Source organism: Triticum urartu, chromosome 6, assembly GCF_003073215.2.
Source record: "Triticum urartu cultivar G1812 chromosome 6, Tu2.1, whole genome shotgun sequence".
Classification (NCBI taxonomy): Eukaryota; Viridiplantae; Streptophyta; class Magnoliopsida; order Poales; family Poaceae; genus Triticum; species Triticum urartu.
In genome coordinates this window covers 32,969,708-32,989,950 of record NC_053027.1, presented here as the reverse complement: position 1 = coordinate 32,989,950, position 20,243 = coordinate 32,969,708, and the positions used below count along the sequence as shown (strand labels likewise).

General features: G+C 50.1%; 1 protein-coding gene across 1 annotated transcript in view; it reads left to right on the top strand.

The window, feature by feature from the left end:
* LOC125516482 overlaps nucleotides 1-16,699 on the top strand; it is a 45,466-nt gene extending 28,767 nt beyond the window's left edge. The window contains exons 3-4 of the mRNA XM_048681911.1: nucleotides 15,324-15,644; nucleotides 16,611-16,699. Coding sequence (XP_048537868.1) covers nucleotides 15,324-15,644; nucleotides 16,611-16,699 — 410 coding nt within the window. The remainder of the gene's footprint in view (nucleotides 1-15,323; nucleotides 15,645-16,610) is intronic.
* Nucleotides 16,700-20,243: the final 3,544 nt, after the last annotated feature.

The following is a 20,243-nucleotide window of genomic DNA, read 5'->3' as shown; positions in this document are numbered from 1 at the left end:
TGGCGGGACTTAGAGCGGCGTCGCTGACATCGGCGCTTGGGTTGCTTCTTGGAGGGGTCATCCTCCGCTATCTCGTCGCCATTGCCTTCTTTAGGGGTGTCCACCATATATATGTCGTATGATGAGGTAGCGGTCCAGCGCCCTGTGGGCGGTGGTTCCTGCTCATCTCCTGCATCGTCGTCCATATATATCGTCGATGTCTTCGGAGTCGAAGTCGAGCATGTCGGTTAAATCGTCGACAGTGGCTACTAAGTGGGTGGTGGGTGGGCAGCGAATTTCTTCGTCGTCCGCATCCCATTCTAGCCGGACATAGTTCGGCCAAGGTTCTCCTGACAGGGAGAGGGACCTCAATGAATTTAGCACATCGCCGAAGGGCGAGTGCTGAAAGATATCCGCGGAGGTGAACTCCATGATCGGCGCCCAGTCGGATTCGACAGGCACGGATGTAAGCGGCTCGGGGTCCGTGGCCGGAGGTGAATCCAGTGGTTCGGCGACACGGCTCTCGTAAGGGGTGAAGTCAGTGTCTGGCTCTATCGCCACTGAGAGTGCGGCCTCCATGGCGGGGTCTATCCCTCCGCTCTTGGATGGCGCGATTTGCTCCGGGTTGACGACCGGAGTAGTTGCAGACGCGATCTCCCGAACACTGTCCGATGACAGAGTTATGTCGTGCTCGTCGTGATTGTGCGGCGCACCTGACATGGGCTCTAATCCGTCGAAGATCAAGTCTCCGCGGATGTTGGCAGTGTAGTTTAAATTTCCGAATCTAACCTGATGGCCAGGGGCGTAGTTCTCGATCTGCTCCAGATGGCCAAGCGAATTGGCCCGCAGTGCGAAGCCGCCGAATACGAAGATCTGTCCGGGAGAAAAAACTCACCTTGGACCGCATCGTTACCGATGATCGAAGGAGCCATCAAGCCTTATGGTGACGACACAGTGAAACTCTCAATGAAAACACCAATGTCGGTGTCAAAACCGGCAGATGTTGGGTAGGGGGTCCCGAACTGTGCGTCTAAGGCGGATGGTAACAGGAGGCCACTACCGGAATCGCACCCTATGCCGACGGCCAGGGCCGTCGGCATAGCCCTGAATGGCCGTCGGGACAGGCCTATGCCGACGGCCCCCGTCGGGAAAATATCCGTCGGCGTAGCCAGAAAGGCCGTCGGCACAGAAATGCCGTCGGCATAAGACCTATCCCGACGGTGTCCGTACATCTGTGCCGACGGCCAAGGCCGTCGGCAACGTTATCGCCTAACGGCGGCCGCCGTCAAGTCCGCCCAACGACTTGTCTCCACGTGGCACCCCTATGCCGACGGCCTAGCCGTCGGCATAGTCGAAAACTGTGCCGACGGCTAGACCGTCGGCATAGATGTGCCACGTGCCGACCGGCCGCTGCTCGTGGGCCAGGGCTAAGCCGTCGGCATAGTCTGAGATTAAGCCGACGGCCAAGCCGTCGGCATAGTCCTTCAAACAGAGATCCCAGTTGCTGACACGTTGGCACCTATGCCGACGGCCAGGCCGTCGGCTTAATTTCAAACTATGCCGACGGCCAGGCCGTCGGCATAGGTGCCCACGTGTCAGCAACTGGGAGCTCACGCTGGCCCTATGCCGACGGCCTAGCCGTCGGCATAGTTTGCTTTTAATTTTTTTTCTTTTTTCTGTTTGTTTTCAAATCAGTTCAATTCAGATAACATCACATATATAACAGCACATATCAGCAGCACATATCAACGAACGTAAGCATAAGCATCATCACACAAGTCAGCTAAATGATCATCAGCACACACAAGTCATCTCAAGCATCATCATCACATCTCAAGCATCATCGAGCACCGCGGAGGTTGTCACCGCCAAGACGGCCAAAGTCCAGGTCATCAGTGCTAGCGGCAGCGCTACCGCCTCCGCCTCCGTGGATCGGAGTGGTCGGGCTCCGTGTCTCCGGAGTGCTGCGAAGACCCCCGCCAACGGTAGATCCACCTGTTCCCTGCATGTTGAAAAGACATATGCACGGGATCTATGACTGTGTTGAAAGGCATGACATGCTTTGGGTGAATAGATTGGGTATGAACTAACCGGTGAGGGGCCAGCGTTCTGTGCCACAAACTCCTCAAAGCTCATCAGCACTGGTTGTGCTGGAGGGCATTGTGTTGTAGGGAACTGAGGACACCTGCCGGCCGCCATATCCTGAAAAGCCTACTGCATCTGGCTATCCCTCTGCACTTGGTGTTCATAAAGCCTCTGATGCCACGCCATGGTCTCCTGGCGTGTGTACTCCATGTAGGCCTACGGTATGACATGATGGAACTCATAAAACTACTAAATGTGGAAAATGAAGTGAGAAATGAAGATAAGAGGGAAAATACTTACAGATTGTTGCTCCTGAAAGAGGGACTGTGTACTAGTCACTGGCTGGCTCGTGCGCTGGCTCAGGCTCGGGTCGATCCGACGAAGCTGTGTGTAGGAGATACTAGGAGTGATCACAGCATCGAGAACCGCATCCCGACCATGCTCCTTGGGCCCCATCCTCACCACCGCCATGTCGTCCAGAGGCGCCGCAATGGGGTCAGGTGTGTCAGGATGTAACTCCAGATACGCTTCGGAGTAGGCCTTCTTCCTCCTTGCGGTCTTCTTGCCGTAGTACTTGGGCTCGCCAGGCTTGGGGTCCTTCCGCGTATGGGCGATCTCCCACGCCTGCATGTGTGAGAGCGGCCGCTTCAGTTTCTCCTCCTGCACCACCAAACAGAGGTTAGTCATACATAAGAAAGTGATGGTAAATAGAAGAAGAAGAATGTTTAATGGGGTTAGTCATACATTAACTGCCTTGTGGAGATAGTGGTTTCGGTTTCCCTGAGCATGTACTCCCTCCGTCCCTCGGTTAGCCTTATTTTGGGTTCTCATAGCCGCCCAGGCTCCAGCCTCATCACACCAAAGATCCACCAATGCCGCCCAGGACTCGTCTTTTCCATAACACCAATTTGGACACACCTACATAATAAAAGCATAATGGCATGTAGGTGTGTCCAAATTGGTGTTATGGAAGCATAAAGCATGAAGCATAATGTACCACAAGGTAATGAAAGCATAATGAAAGCATAATGAAAAATCTTTTATACTTACCGCCAAGAACTCGGGCCTCTCCAAGGTAATGCCCATCCTCTGTGCTTCTTCCTTGGTCATCTTCACACCAAGATAGTCGTGGTAGTATGTGGAGATGGCCACATAGCGCACCTCGTACTGCATCTGGCGGGCCTTCTTCTTGCATTGGCGCAGCACGATCTGGTCCGCTCTAGCCCTGTGCTCCGGAAGAACTCGATAGAATTTCTACAATCATGCATGAAACAAGAATGGGAGAAGCCATGAGTTAAATCATTCATGAAATTAGAATGGACTTGTGCTTCTGAAGAGAACTCACCCAGAAAGTAGTGATCACGGCCTTGGCATGGGTCTCATGGTCCGCGTGGCGGGCCGCTTCCCAGTGGTCCCATCTCGTGGCCAAAACCCGACGGTCCGGCTGCCTGACTGGATCAGGACAGTACAACCCCGGACAATATAACTTCAGCAAGACGGTGATGAGGCCATTGGGAATACGGACCACTTTAGAATATATCCAGTTGCTGCAAAAGAATGAACTATTAGCATGTGACAAGAAAAATAAATAACAACCGGAATAAGCATGTGACAAGCAACATAATGAACCACTTACTCTTTTCCCGTGGGCTCAATGAGCCACTTCTGCTCCTCAGTAGCAGGAACCTGCTTTGGTAGCTTTGCGTTGCCACGCAGCCACCCCTTCGTGTCAACCCCCTTCCCGTCACCACCATCATCCCCGCCACCACCCTCCTCCTCGCCTGCCTCCCCCTCCCCAACCTCCTCCTCCTCCTCCTCCTCGCCTGCCTCCTCCTCCTCCTCCTCCTCCTCCTCCTCGCCTGCCTCACTAGAGGAGGGTACCTCACTAGAGGAGGGCCTCGAAGACAACACCCCTAAGTCGGTGAGGGTGCGCTCTTTATGGCCGCGACCCCCTGTAGTGGCTCTCCCCCCAGCACCTCGTCCTCTAGAGGCTCTCCCCCCGCCCCCTCCTCCTCTAGGGGCACCTCTCCCTCGACCTCCCTATGAGGAGTCATCGTCAAGTAGCCGAGGGGGAGGATTACGTGCTCGACCACTCCGACTAGGCAGGCCGACGACCTTGCGTAGGAAACCCACGCCGTCGGCCTTCCCCTTGCCCATGTTCCACGAACCTGCATTGAAAAGAGAAAAAGCAATTAGTAAATTAATGAAATGAAGGAAAGGCATGATAATAAACACATTAATAAAAATGCATAAAAAGGCATATTCCTAAACTATAGAAAAAAATACTTGAAACGTACATCTGCTAGAACCCATATGAATCATCACTGTTGTAACCTCTTTCTCGGTCCGTCTCATCATCACTATCAATCATATCATCTTCGTTGTCCGACGGAGGTGGAGGCTCTTCCTCGTCGTCAGCGTTTTCGTTTAACTTTTCTAGCATAAGTATGTCATTTTCATTGACAATGGTCTCACCATCATTCCGTGCATCGTCGACGTTTGGGTCCACATCATCATCACCCAATGGTCTAGCGTCATCGTTTCTAACCACATCATCATCATCATCATCAGGTTGCTCTTGATAGAACACTCCCTCGTATGTCATGGGGTTAATGTTGTAGTAATCATCTTCATTCGGGTCTGGTAGCTTACCATGTGGCGACACCTTGAACACAACTTCCCAACCCTTTAGATACACTTTCTGGCATGGGTAAGGCAGATAATATACTTGTGTAGCTTGGGTAGCCGCAATGAAGAGATCGGCTCCGGCATAGACGGTTGATGGTTTAACTTCGACCAAACCAATGGAAGGCGTATGTTTTACCCCCTCCTGCGGATCGAACCATCGGCATTTGAACACAGGCAGACTTAGGGTCTCACGCCCCTGGCGGAATTTAACCTTGTATATATTTTGTACCCTTCCGTAGTAGTCTACTGAATTTTGACCGGGGGTGTACACTCCAGTATTTATAGTTTTGGGATCGGGGCGGCTGTTTTGGTGCTCCTCTGTATGGAAGCGATACCCATTCACATCATACTTTTTACATGTCACGACGGCAGGGTCAAAACCCATGGAAACCCATCTCAATTCATCATCCATAGATATGTTCGGATCTTTTCCCTACAAGTATAATGGAAATTGTTGCGTGCATTAGTTCGGTTAACTAATAAATGTTGAAGTAGGTATTTAACAGGGGATTGTGGAAAATTACTTTCTCCATGAACCAAGCAACAAAATTTTTACGTCCAGGGTTTCCATGACGGAGAAGAGTAAGTGCCTCCGCCTCAGTAGGAGGATTCACTCCCGTCCATTCCTCTTGAACGAAATCAATAAAAAAAGATAAGCGGTGTTAGACTGGGACTAAGTGAACATGAAACATGATGATGTGAAAGACATAAAGGAATGCTGTAGTGGTATTACCTCATCCACACTTCCTCAACTTCCTTGATGTTGTGCAAGATATAGAACATGAGGTCCTCCCACTCTTGTCGTGGCATGTTATAAGATTTCGAGGCCCCAGCCCTCCCACCTTGTGCGTTGAATAGATCGAGCCTGGGTTGATACTTGGGCTCTTCTATATTGTATCGAGGCACCTTGTTATGCAGATGGGGAACATGGTCTGGATAGTATGATGTCCTGAGGTCAGACACCTCCTCTAGGATAACTGCCTCAGCTATGGAAGCTTCAATCTTAGCTTTGTTTCCACATTTCCGTCGGAGATGCTTGTTCTGCCTCTCAGGGTCGTACTGCCAGCGATTTTGCATAGGGCCCCCCAACAATACCTCGTTCGCGAGGTGCAGAATGAGATGTGTCATCGGAGTAAAGAAGCCTGGCGGAAAGATCTTCTCTAGCTTGACTATCAACTCCGGTGCCTTCTTATGCAATTTTTCAATCACCTCTTTACTTACTTCTTTAGCACAGAGCGTGCGGAAGAAATGGCTAAGCTCGGCAAGCACTCGCCAGACATGCTCGGGGACATAGCCTCGAACCATCACCGGCATTATCCGCTCAATCCATACATGGTAGTCATGACTCTTCAGGCCGGTCACTTTGCCTGTTGAAAGATTGACTCCCTTACTTATATTCGATGCATAACCATCGGTGAACTTGAAAATTTGTTTCAGCCAGATAAGTACTTCTTTTTTTTCTGGCGGTTTAAGGACAAAGTCAGCATCTGGCTTGAACCAGTTTTTACAACCGCCTGTGGGAGGCTTCATGTTCAGGCGTGGTCTATCACAAATTCTCTGTTGATCGGCTCTAGCTTTTACGTTATCCTTCATCTTATCAGGAATGTTGAGGATCGTGTGGAAAAGTGACTCTGCCACATTCTTTTCGGTGTGCATCACATCAATATTGTAAGGAAGTTTGAGGTCCTTGAAATAGGGAAGCTGCGAGAAGGGGGTAATGTGCGTCCAGTTGTGCGTCTCACCATATCCCTCGAAGCCTTTGGCTTTGGCTTTGCCTTTGCCTTTGACTTTAGGCTTGAGAGCTTTTAGCTGAGCAAGAACATCTGCCCCCGAAAATGTTGGAATCTCGGTTACTTCATGAACAACCCGGCCTTTCGTGAAGTTCTTCTTGTCTTCCCTGTCTGGATGGTCTGGAGGGAGGAACTGTCGATGCAGGTCAAAGGCTACATACTTGCCACCCTTACTCAGCCAAATCATTCGCAGAGCCTGCACGCACACTGGGCATGGCATCTTACCACTTGTACACCATCCGCAGAATAGAGCATAGCCGGGAAAGTCATGCATGCAATAGTGCAACCAAACTTTCATCAAGAAATTTCTCTGCAAATCCCAGTCGTATGTCAACCTCGGAAAGTACCAAGAATGGTGCAAAGCATCCACAAGCGGCTGCATAAACACACCCAATTGCTTCCCCGGATAGTCAGGCCCCGGAATGATGAGCGACAAGAACATGGTCTTCCGTTGCATTAGGGCACCGGGAGGAAGATTGAGCGGAATTACAAACACAGGCCAGCGGCTGTATGGATTGGACGACATACCATATGGATTCAACCCATCACCTGATATGGCTATTCTGACATTCCCAGCCTCGGCTGCTTCCTCGGGGTATTCTTCATCGAATGACTTCCATGCTTCCCCTCCTGATGGATGTATGATTTTTTTTGGATTGTACCTTATACCTTCCTTGTGCCACTTCGTCATTTTGGCAGACTCCTTCGTGATGAAAAGGCGTTGCAATCTTTTTATAAAATCAAGATATCGAAGAACCTTAACGGGGATGGTTAGCTGCTTTTTCTCACCATCCTCACCGACCACCTCAATGTACCGAGACGAACCGCACTTCCTACAGTACTTGTCATCCGCATACTCGTGCCTAAACAAAAGGCAATTCTTCGGGCAAACATCTATTTTCTCATAATCCATAGAGAGTGCCTTCATGATTTTCTTTGTATCGTACATGCTTTTCGGCAGTTCATGACCCTCAGGGAGGCTGTTAGCCCATACTCCCAGGAATGCTTCGAAGCATTTCTGGCTACAGCCGTACTCAGCCTTCACTGCAATCAGTTGCGAGATGGCATCCAGCTGAGATATTTTCGCACCCGCATAAAGAGGTTTCTTCGACGAGGCCAAGACCTCCAAGAAGGCCTTTGCGGTTGCCTCCGGCTCCTCCGGTTCATTCTCTGAAGGTGTCGCATTTTCCATTTCTGCAACAATGACATCATCTAGCATGTCCCTGACCCCGTCGTCCTCATATCCATCGATGCGTTGTCGCATCACCTCCTCTCTACCACGGTCCTGCTCGGCTATGTTTATCGGCGGCATGTCAAAGTTTGGCATATATCCGTGCGTGCGAAGGTGCTCACTCATGTCCGTCTGATTTCTATGGTGACGTCTGGCACATCTCGCACAGGGGCATGGTGGGATAATTCTCATTGGACGACGGAATATCTCCTTCAAATACACATCGGTTTTCGCGATCCACTCTGATGTTACTCGATTTCGACGGATAAAACCACTGTACATCCACTGATTATCTGCCATCCTCTGCTTTTTTGCAACCCACACAACATAATTAAGGATTCACTTAAATTAATGGCATCAAATTTTCAGTTTCTACCGTGTTTAATCCACCTACATGTCTAATAGGTAAATATGGGTCCTAATCCCACCCGAGGACGTGTAGATTGAGTACGTTCTCCATTCTACCCCGTTCCGAGACAAAATTTCGGCAGCACCTCCCTGCTGTTCTCCAGATACACGTCTCGGCAAATAGCCGAGAGAATGTGCTCCGGAGAACAATGGGGAGGCGCCGCCGAAATCCTGTCTCGGAACGGGGTAGAACATGGAGAACGTACCCAATCTACACATCCTCGGGCTGTCCGTGGAAAACGCTGGACAATCCGAAAGAGCCGTGGTGATAAATATGCAATTGAATGCATATTTATCGATGCAACCCTTTCAGACGGGAGACGCCTAGGTTTACGCCAGTTGACTTGAGAATGAAATCTAGTGACATCAAAAAATGGAGGAGATGGACTTGTAGCTCACCTTCGGCTGTAGGGGAAGGAGTCGAACAACAGAGGGATGCTCAGGGAACAACGCGTCGGACGACGGTCACTTTAATGAAATGCAACACCACAAAGCCTGCAAATTCCATCGCGACAAAAAATTAGAACATCACAACTCATAGAGCATATTTAAAACATTTAAACATGCATTCATTTATTTTTGCATCATGTAGGCAAAAAAACTATAGGGACTCATCATCTATTCGTCACATATTCATCATCATCATCTATCCATCTATATATCATGATGTAGTATCCACTCATCTATCCATCTATATATCAACAACAATTTTTTTCTCAACTAACCTATCAACAAAAATTTTATATCTTACAATCCATCTATCTAGCTATTTATATATCTATCCATCATCATCATCATCTATCCATCATATATCCACTCATCTATCCATCTATATAACCTAACAACTATAGGGACTCATCTATCCATCATCATCAACTAACCGACGGATAATGTAGCAGCAGCAAGTAGCAAGCAGCGGCAGCAGCAGGAAGCAGCAACCAGCGGCAGCAGTAGGAAGCGGCAACCAGCGGCAGCGGTGGCAGCAAGCAGCAAGCGCCAGCGGTAGCAGCAAAGCAGCAGCAGGGGGCTCACCGGCGAAGCAAAGGTGGGGCGGCGACGAGGTCGGGGTGGAGAAGGGCGGCGACGGGAGGGGCACTGGCGTCGGCCGCCGGCGCAGTCGGGGACGGGGCGGCCGTAGCCGGGGATGGGCCGCCGGGGACGGGCGGACGAGGACGGGGACGGGCCGGCCCGGCGGCGTCGACGGCGGTCTTGGGGCGGTGCGGTGGCGGTGGGGGAGGGGATGGGGTGGCGGCGCGGTGAGGGTCGGGATAGGGCGGCGGCAGCGAGGGTGGGGCGGCGGCGAGGGTCAGGATAGGGCGGCGGCGGCACGGGTGGGGATCGGGGTCGGGCGGGGGGGGAGACGGTGCAGGGGAGGAAGAATGAGTGGAGGGGGTGGGTGTGCCTGTGGATAAGGTCAGCCTATGCCGACGGCTTAGCCGTCGGCATAGATGGACATGCCACGTGTCAATCTATGCCGACGGCTAAGCCGTCGGCATAGGTACTTTGCATACTTTTCTATTACGGCATATTTTTTATTTTTTTTATTATGGCATATTTGTGAGCTCCGGTATTTTTTTACTACGCTTCCACAACCGTAGGAGGGCCCACTGCGACACCTCGCGACATTGCTACCCCCAGGTACACCGTCCCGTCTAACCCTGACACACACGATCGCCGGGTCTAGCCCTTTGACTTTCACCGCACGGGGTTTGACCGGTGTACCTTTTCACCTGGTTGTCATAGCCCAGCCCATAGCTACACCCCCAACCAGTATAACACTTTAGAGCAACATCCGGGCCAAACCCACAGTAAGATCCCCTCCCTATAGACCCGACGCGTCCGTTTCCCCCCTCCAGGTGCCGGCGGCGGCGCCGTCCGTGTGAGGGGGCACACCCCGGAGACGCGTGCCGCCTCTTCGGACATGCCAGCACACCATCCCGCATGTATGAGGGCCCGGTGCGACGCTCGGGTGGCATTGCTACCCCCCCACGGCCCCCGTCCCGCCTAACCCTGTAGCGTTTAACCACGGGATCTAGCCCTTTGACTTTGCACGGACGGGTTTTAACCAGTGGAACTATCCACCCGGTCGCCCATATGAACACTTTAGAGCAACATCCGGGCCAAACCCACAGTAAGATCCCCTCCGTGTAGACCCGACGCGTCCGTTTCCCCCCTCCAGGTGCCGGCGGCGGCGTCGTCTGTGTGAGGGGGCACACCCCGGAGACGCGTGCTGCCTCTTCGGACATGCCAGCACACCATCCCGCATGTATGAGGGCCCGGTGCGACACTCGGGTGGCATTGCTACCCCCCCACGGCCCCCGTCCCGCCTAACCCTATAGCGTTTGACCACGGGATCTAGCCCTTTGACTTTGCACGGACGGGTTTTGACCAGTGGAACTATCGACCCGGTCGTGTTAGGTCAGCCCATACGAACACTTTAGAGCAACATCCGGGCCAAACCCACAGTAAGATCCCCTCCGTGTAGACCCGACGCGTCGGTTTCCCCCCTCCAGGTGCCGGCGTCGGCGCCGTCCGTGTGAGGGGGCACACCCCGGAGACACGTGCCGCCTCTTCGGACATGCCAGCACACCACCCCGCATGTGTGAGGGCCCGGTGCGACGCTCGGGTGGCATTGCTACCCCCCCACGGCCCCCCCACGGCCCCGTCCCGCCTAACCCTGTAGCGTTTGACCACGGGATCTAGCCCTTTGACTTTGCACGGACGGGTTTGACCAGTGGAACTATCCACCCGGTCGTGTTAGGTCAGCCCATACGAACACTTTAGAGCAACATCCGGGCCAAACCCACAGTAAGATCCCCTCCTTGTAGACCCGGACGTCCGTTTCCCCCCTCCAGGTGTCGGCGGCGGCGCCGTCCGTGTGAGGGGGCACACCCCGGAGACGCGTGCCGCCTCTTCGGACATGCCAGCACACCATCCCGCATGTATGAGGGCCCGGTGCGATGCTCGGGTGGCATTGCTACCCCCCCACGGCCCCCGTCCCGCCTAACCCTGTAGCGTTTGACCACAGGATCTAGCCCTTTGACTTTGCACGGACGGGTTTTGACCAGTGGAACTATCGACCCGGTCGTGTTAGGTCAGCCCATACGAACACTTTAGAGCAACATCCGGGCCAAACCCACAGTAAGATCCCCTCCGTGTAGACCCGACGCGTCCGTTTCCCCCCTCCAGGTGCCGGTCGGCGCCGTCCGTGTGAGGGGGCACACCCCGGAGACGCGTGCCGCCTCTTCGGACATGCCAGCACACCACCCCGCATGTGTGAGGGCCCGGTGCGACGCTCGGGTGGCATTGCTACCCCCCCCCCCCTCCCGCCTAACCCTGTAGCGTTTGACCACGGGATCTAGCCCTTTGACTTTGCACGGACGGGTTTTGACCAGTGGAACTATCCACCCGGTCGTGTTAGGTCAGCCCATACGAACACTTTAGAGCAACATCCGGGCCAAACCCACAGTAAGATCCCCTCCGTGTAGACCCGACGCGTCCGTTTCCCCCCTTCAGGTGCCGGCGGCGGCGCCGTCCGTGTGGGGGCACACCCCGGAGACGCGTGCCGCCTCTTCGGACATGCCAGCACACCACCCCGCATGTATGAGGGCCCGGTGCGACGCTCGGGTGGCATTGCTACCCCCCACGGCCCCTGTAGCGTTTGACCACGGGATCTAGCCCTTTGACTTTGCACGAACGGGTTTTGACCAGTGGAACTATCCACCCGGTCGTGTTAGGTCAGCCCATACGAACACTTTAGAGCAACATCCGGGCCAAACCCACAGTAAGATCCCCTCCCTGTAGACCCGACGCGTCCGTTTCCCCCCTTCAGGTGCCGGCGGCGGCGCCGTCCGTGTGAGGGGGCACACCCCGGAGACGCGTGCCGCCTCTTCGGACATGCCAGCACACCACCCCGCATGTATGAGGGCCCGGTGCGACGCTCGGGTGGCATTGCTACCCCCCAGGGCCCCCGTCCCGCCTAACCCTGTAGCGTTTGACCACGGGATCTAGCCCTTTGACTTTGCACGGACGGGTTTTGACCAGTGGAACTATCCACCCGGTCGTGTTAGGTCAGCCCATACGAACACTTTAGAGCAACATCCGGGCCAAACCCACAGTAAGATCCCCTCCGTGTAGACCCGACACGTCCGTTTCCCCTTCAGGTGCCGGCGGCTGCGCCGTCCGTGTGAGGGGGCACACCCCGGAGACGCGTGCCGCCTCTTCGGACATGCCAGCACACCACCCCGCATGTATGAGGGCCCGGTGCGACGCTCGGGTGGCATTTCTACCCCCCCAGGGCCCCCGTCCCGCCTAACCCTGTAGCGTTTGACCACGGGATCTAGCCCTTTGACTTTGCACGGACGGGTTTTGACCAGTGGAACTACCCACCCGGTCGTGTTAGGTCAGCCCATACGAACACTTTAGAGCAACATCCGGCCCAAACCCACAGTAAGATCCCCTCCCTGTAGACCCGACGCTTCCGTTTCCCCCCTTCAGGTGCCGGCGTCGGCGCCGTCCGTGTGAGGGGGCACACCCCGGAGACGCGTGCCGCCTCTTCGGACATGCCAGCACACCACCCCGCATGTATGAGGGCCCGGTGCGACGCTCGGGTGGCATTGCTACCCCCCACCACGGCCCCCGTTCCGCCTAACCCTGTAGCGTTTGACCACGGGATCTAGCCCTTTGACTTTGCACGGACGGGTTTTGACCAGTGGAACTATCCACCCGGTCGTGTTAGGTCAGCCCATACGAACACTTTAGAGCAACATCCGGGCCAAACCCACAGTAAGATCCCCTCCGTGTAGACCCGACGTCCGTTTCCCCCTTCAGGTGCCGGCGGCTGCGCCGTCCGTGTGCGGGGGCACACCCCGGAGACGCGTCCCGCCTCTTCGGACATGCCACCACACCACCCCGCATGTATGAGGGCCCGATGCGATGCTCCAGTGGCATTGCTACCCCAGCGCCCCCGTCCCGCCTAACCCTGTAGCGTTTGACCACGGGATCTAGCCCTTTGACTTTGCACGGACGGGTTTTGACCAGTGGAACTATCCACCCGGTCGTGTTAGGTCAGCCCATACGAACACTTTAGAGCAACATCCGGGCCAAACCCACAGTAAGATCCCCTCCGTGTAGACCCGACGCGTCCGTTTCCCCCCTTCAGGTGCCGGCGGCGGCGCCGTCCGTGAGCGGGGGCACAACCCGGAGACGCGTGCCGCCTCTAATTTGGACATGGCACCACACCACCCCGCATGTATGAGGGCCCGGTGGGACGCTCCGGTGGTATTGCTATCCCCCAGGGCCCCCGTCCCGCCTATTCAGACATGGCACCACACCGCCCCGCATGTATGAGGGCCCGGTTAGACGGGAGGGTGTACCTGGGGGTAGCAATGCCGCTAGGTGTTGCTTTGGGCCCTCCTACGGTTGTGAAAGCGTGGTGGCTAGCGCAGGTACCTGGCACGCAGCTCCGGGGTGTGCCCCCCATCTCCGGCGTCGCTGTGGGGCACGGCGCGGCGGCAGCAACGTCCGTGAGGGGAGCAATCGATATACCATCTGGGTATGTTTTTTTTGTGTTAGACAAGGCACATTTATGTTGTGAAAAAAACAGGGAAAAGTAAATAAAAATAAGTAAAAAATAAAAATAAATAAAAAAATAGAGATATGCCGATGGCAAGGCCGTCGGCATACCTGCGCACATGGCCACGGATCGATGACGTGCCTAAGGGCGCGGATCAGTGATGTGGCAACATCCATGGGCCAGACCTATGCCGACGGCCATGCCGTCGGCATAGATTTGCCACCCCACGGACAGGCGAGCGACGCGGATCGATGACATGGCGGGCGTCGCGGATCGATGACGTGGCGTCTATGCCGACGGCCGCCGTTAGCCCGTCGGCGTAGATTGACGCCGTCAAAAGGCCGTCTCCGTTCGGGTGGCCGGGCCCACGAGCTATGCCGACGGCCTTCTCTATGCCAACGGCCACCGTAGGCATATTTCTATCGACGCCGACGGGTGAGCTTTGCCGACGGGGGCCGTCGGCATAGATTGATATACGCTGACGGCTTTTCTGTGCCGACGGCCTGGGCTGGGCCTTCGGGATAGGCCAATCTATGCCGATGGGGCCCGTCGGCATAGGTTCGGCCGTCGGCATCGCCAGTTATTCTGGTAGTGGGCAGGGGACACGATGTTTACCCAGGTTTGGGCCCTCTTGATGGAGGTAATACCCTACGTCCTGCTTGATTGTTCTTGATGATATGAGTATTATAAGAGTTGATCTACCACGAGATCGTAGAGGCTAAATCCTAGAGGCTAGCCTATGGCATGATTGTATGTTGTCCTATGGACTAAACCCTCTGGTTTATATAGACACCGGAGGGGGCTAGGGTTACACAAAGTCGGTAACAAGGGAGGAGATCTACATATCCGTATTGCCCAGCTTACCTTCCACGCCAAGGAGAGTCCCATCCGGACACGGGACGAAGTCTTCAATCTTGTATCTTCATAGTCCAACAGTCCGGCCAAAGGATATAGTCCGGCTGTCCGGAGACTCCCTAATCCAGGACTCCCTCACCCCGCTCAGTCCTGAATTCACTGTTGTGCGAGCAGAGGGTGGCCGGATGGGTTTCCTGTTCTTACACCAATTTACCGCCGAATTGTGGAGTACGAAGCGCAATCGCGACAGTGTCGAAATATGGACGCCAGGAAGAAGTATTCAACTGGACAAGTTACTTGGACTGAATTCAGATAAAGAGCCCCCACAGATGATAGGGTATGCGGAGGAAAACAATGCGGTGTTCTTCAGAACAGCTGACGCTGACTACATGGTCCATCTTGAGTCACTGCAGTTCAAGAAACTCCCCAAGAAAACCGTCGGTTCTTACTATCATCCATTCAAAACTGTCCATACTCCAGATACTGGCATGCCTTTTACACTGTGGATATAACAAAACCGAGTTTTTTTTCCTTACATAATTGGCTTATTAAATGTTGTTCACATTCTTTCGTGTTAAGCTAAACGTTTTTAAGTAGTGTCGTGTCACGTGTTTTTTTGTTGTTACACTGTGGATCAAGAAGTATCCTGAAGTTTGATCTGGATACGCAGAGCCTGGATCTGAGCTTGCTGCTAGGGGATTATTGCCTTCACTGGTTGTGCGAGCAGAGGGTGGTGGGATGGGTTTCCTGTTCTTATACCGATTTACCGCCGAATTACGGAGTATGAAGCGCAATCGCGACGGTGTTGAAATATGGGCGCTAGGAAGAAGTATTGATCTGGACAATTTACTTGGGCTGAATTCAGAGAAAGAGCCCCCACAGATGATAGGCTATGCGGAGGAAAACAATGTGGTGTTATTCAGGACAGTTGACGCTGGCTACATGGTCCATCTTGAGTCACTACAGTTCAACAAACTCCCCAAGACAACCGTCGGTTCTTACTATCATCCATTCGAAACTGTCCATACTCCAGGTACTAGCATGCCTTTTACATTGTGGATATAACAAAATCGATTTTTTTCTCTAACAATTGGCTTATTAAATGTTGTTCACATTCTTTCATGTTAAGCTAAACGTTTGTAAGTAATTTTTGTTGCTTGATGACCTCCTCTCAATTTATCTTTCCAGTACCTACACGGTGTTGTTTGTAATATTATTATTTTATTATCAAACTTTGAACTAACTGCTTCAAGTTAGAGGTATGGAAGGAAGATCAAAAACTTTGTATAAACCTAAAGAGGCACACCATCAGAGGGAATTATCGGCAACTATCCATTCATGAGATAATCATATGGACAATCTTTTTGTCGATGACATGGCTCAAGCACAGATCAGCTATCTAGGATACATGAATCTAATAAAAAAATTGCACTAAAACAATGAACACCGAGATTGGCTAGTTCTTTGTAGAATATAATCGAGCTGAATTACATAGTTGCTTCCCTACTGAAATATGCAACAGTTGTATAAGTATAATGGTAGTCTTAGCGCATGGCTGCAGTACAGTTTCTCTTTTCTTTTCAAGTTGAGATGCATAGCAGTTTGAAACTGAAGACGGCTATAGAAATGATTAGCTTGAACAAACTAAAATGTCAAATAGGTGGCCCGTGGCCTGAATGATACATTTGGAAGCTTAAAAGCTAGTTACATTTCTTTGTTTCAGTATTGTTATCTCTGGTAAGCTTGCTATAATCTTTATTAAATCCATAATACTTGACTTGGTTTGAAATTTACAAACAGTTCATTTTATCACTTGTGCTAGAACCCCATTGCAAGTGTTCGTTTATACCATGAAAAATCAATAAATTGAGTTAATTTCATATTTTCAAACTACAGCTGCGTGTTTACCTAAGTATCTTGTTGATGCCTCCTTGTATTTACTCGACCTTTTTTTTTTGGAATGTCATTGGTTGTTTGACTTCTTATGCTTGTATGACAGGCATTAGTGGTGGAAACAAACAAGTTGAAGTTGTAAGGCATTCTTGGTGGACACGATGGAGAAAATACATAAGACAGTTGCTCTCTTAGATATGCTGTTGTGATGTATTGCTTCAGCAGGTAAGCTTATCTTCTGCATGCAAGTTGAGGTATCTGAACTGTTTTTCTATAAAAACAAGCTGGTAGATTGTCCAGTTGCGATCAGTTTGAGTGAAAATTAGGACTTGAGCGAGCGTGATCTGGTTACCGGAGTGAAATCTCCTGGTATAATGAGTATATTCATGTTCCCTTTGTACAAAATTTCTGAATGGAGCAAATAATATCCGTTGTACTGAAATTTCCTTTGTCATAACAAAATTCGATGGACCAAAAGGGGTGTATATGTTTGCATTCCTTATCATTTTCTCTCATAGATTCATATTTTCCATAGATTTTTGAATATATTATAAATACATCTGGATTAACAAATCTTCATGAAAGAAATGCCTAATGGGCAAACTGATTATTACTGTTTGCAGTACACACTATTACAGTTTTTTAATATATTATATATACACAGCTTGACTGAAGATCTTAAAAAGGTTAGTTGCCATATCTGCTTGCAAACTGATTATTACTGTTTGAAGTACAACAAAGGGAATTCTGCAGTGATACTAATTCATGTACTACTGCCTACAAGCATTATTATGCCATTTTCCCTCAAAATTGGTTTGCTAATGGTAAATTTAGCATAACTGCATCTAGCTAAACAAATCTTGAGTAATGAAATGCCTAGTAAGATATATCAGCAGCATGACTTTGAATGCACTGAAACTCGAACAGCTCATTTGATAAGTAAGCCTTTTTGCCCCTTTGCCATTATGAACATCTGTGGATGAACAGTGCCCAGTCTTCGATGGAGAATCAAAAATTGGCTGTGCCCCCTTTACAACTGCAACTTCGGATGCCATATCCCCCATTAGTGGCCTGTGTTTGTGTTGATTGTGTTATATTATAACTGGTGAGTGTGTTTTCCTTTCCTTTTTTTGCTGTAGTTCGATTAGCACGATCATTAGCTGATTCAGTTTGTGCTATTTTGACCACACCTTCCTTCTACTCGCATATACACACCAAGCCATTCGATGTGTACAAGTATTTTGCTTCTCCTGTTCTCTGTATTTGGCTGAAAACATATGCTGGTAGCATATACAGTATTTGGTTACCTCCTTGTTCTCTGAGTTACTTGCTATCAGTTTGTTGGAGTTGGAGAGTGAAAACCTTAGTTTATTTTTGTAGTAAGATAAGAAGCTTATGCAGATGTATCTCAGAAATAGTCTTTATTCAAAGAGGATCCCCGCTTCACTTGAAAGTTGGGTGGATGATTTTCGCAAATGTAATTATGCCCCGGTTATATGGCTCTAATCAAATGTCAATTTGCGTATGATTGCTATGACCGGAAATGATTTTGGAGCAGTGTAGTGTTATACATTTTGTGGTCAGCAGCCCTTTCACCTTACCACTCGTCGCCCCTTTTTCAGGCCAGCGGCATGAGGCTTGGAGTGTGCTTCTATAACCACTTTGTACAGGACTTGTGAAGACTCATTTGTAGGTGTTCTCGCCATTCACCTTGGTTGTGTTACTATATATAATATGGCTGTCAAGACATATTTGTGTACCTATGAAAGTGATAGATGTAATATTACACAACACATGTGTGTTCTTATGGCCCTGCTCATCATGTGTTTGTTGATCGAGCATGAAACTCCTAAGCTTGTGGCCGGCCTTTTTATCGTCGAGTATTTGACACTTGACAGGGAAGAATGATAAGACAAGTCCAACCCAAAACAAATAAAAAGACAAACCAGGCCTTGCAGGGGAAACCGTGGAGCTCCTATTCCATTCGGCACTTCAGGCACCTGGGAAGCTCCTTGGTGCCCACGCGCCGACGCTGGTGGGTTGGCCTATCTACTCGAGCGCATTTGTAAAAAAAAAAGGAAAAAAATTGCACAAGTGAAAGAAAATCATGAATTCAAAAACAATAATGGATTTTTTTAAATGCGCATGGATTTTAAAAAAAGTTCATGAACTTTTAAAAACTGTTCATCTATATGAAAAAAAGTTCACCAAATTCAAAAAATAGTTCATCAAATTTTGAAAAAGAGTTCATAAATTTTGAAAAGGTTCATAGATTTTGAAAAAAAAGTCATTGATTTTGAAAAGGTTCATCATTTTGAAAAAGAAGTTCATCAAAATTGGAAAAGGTTCATCAAAATTGAAAACAATTTAATTGACTTTGAAGAAAGAGTTCACATATTTGAAAATGTTCATCATTTTTGAAAAAAAAGTTCACTAATTTGAAATAGTTCATCGAATCAGGAAGAAGAAAAAAAGGGGAAAGGGAAAAGGAAAAGAAGAGAAAGGAACAAAAGGTGTAAAATGATGTAAGCAATCACATAACGTGAGGTGGCCGGTTGGTTAGTGCAGTGTGGATGCGATCAGGAGGTTGGGGATTGGATTCACACCACGCTCAATCTTTTTGCGGGTTTAAAACAAAAGAAAGAAAAGAGATGGATGGGCTGGCCCAACTTGGAGGGCTTCAGGCGCCTGTTTACAAATGCACAGTAACGGGCGCCTGAAGCGCCAAATAGAATATGCCAGGAAACCGCATGCAATATGACGTCAGCTGAGCGAGACCAAATTATGTCTCAATCAGCTGAGTTGTAGACATTCCCTAATAATAATCATATGTTTAGTTATATAAAATTTCAAAGTGATAGACATAGACTCGCCGTTAAATTCATTGCCATAAAATATTCAGTTGCAATGAAAGCTATATTTATTTTCCTTATTTGATGATTTTTTTTTCATACTACTATCACTTGAATCCATCTACTAGGAGAAAATCTCATCCCGATGAAAATTTTAATGAAATTTCTTATATCTTTACGACAATTGGACAAGTGACAACCACCCTTAAAGGACACATCATGTCGCAAGGCGTTGCCCGACCAAATTGTGATCAGCGTAGGCCTTGTTCGATGGCTACCCCCGTTTCTCTTGAATTGGCCGGATACAACCTATGTTGTGTGACATGACACGTGTTACCATTCAACCGTGGATTGGTCGCGTGTTCCTGGTTGCCTTTTTTGTAATTTTTATTTCTCGTGTGGGCTGTATATGCAAATGAGAGAAGTGTGTGCCTGCAGCTTGTATTAACTAGACGATGCCCCGCACGTTGTTGCGGGAATGTTTGCAATATTTCAATGAGATTTTGATTATATGGAATATGAATTCTTGAAACAATAGTTTCTGAAAGTATATAAGAATTAAATGTAAATAGCATAATAAAATGGAATTTTACATGCATGCATGTTGTAGTGGATTTTTAATATGCATAGTTGCATGTTGAGGCGGGCCTTTTCTTATGCATGTTGAATGATGAGGTGGCATGCTTGCATGTTGAGAGAAATATCTTAGTGGGGGCTAGCTATTTAGATATAGAAGATGTTTGGTTCAACATGGAGTTGGTTGCAAAAGAGGAACTCCCAAGGGACCAAACCGCCATCAGAATTTCCAAATAAATAGCCGTCAAACCTTCTCCCCCTTTTCCATCCCGCACCCCGCACACCTTTCTTCTCCACGCCCTCGCGAGTTA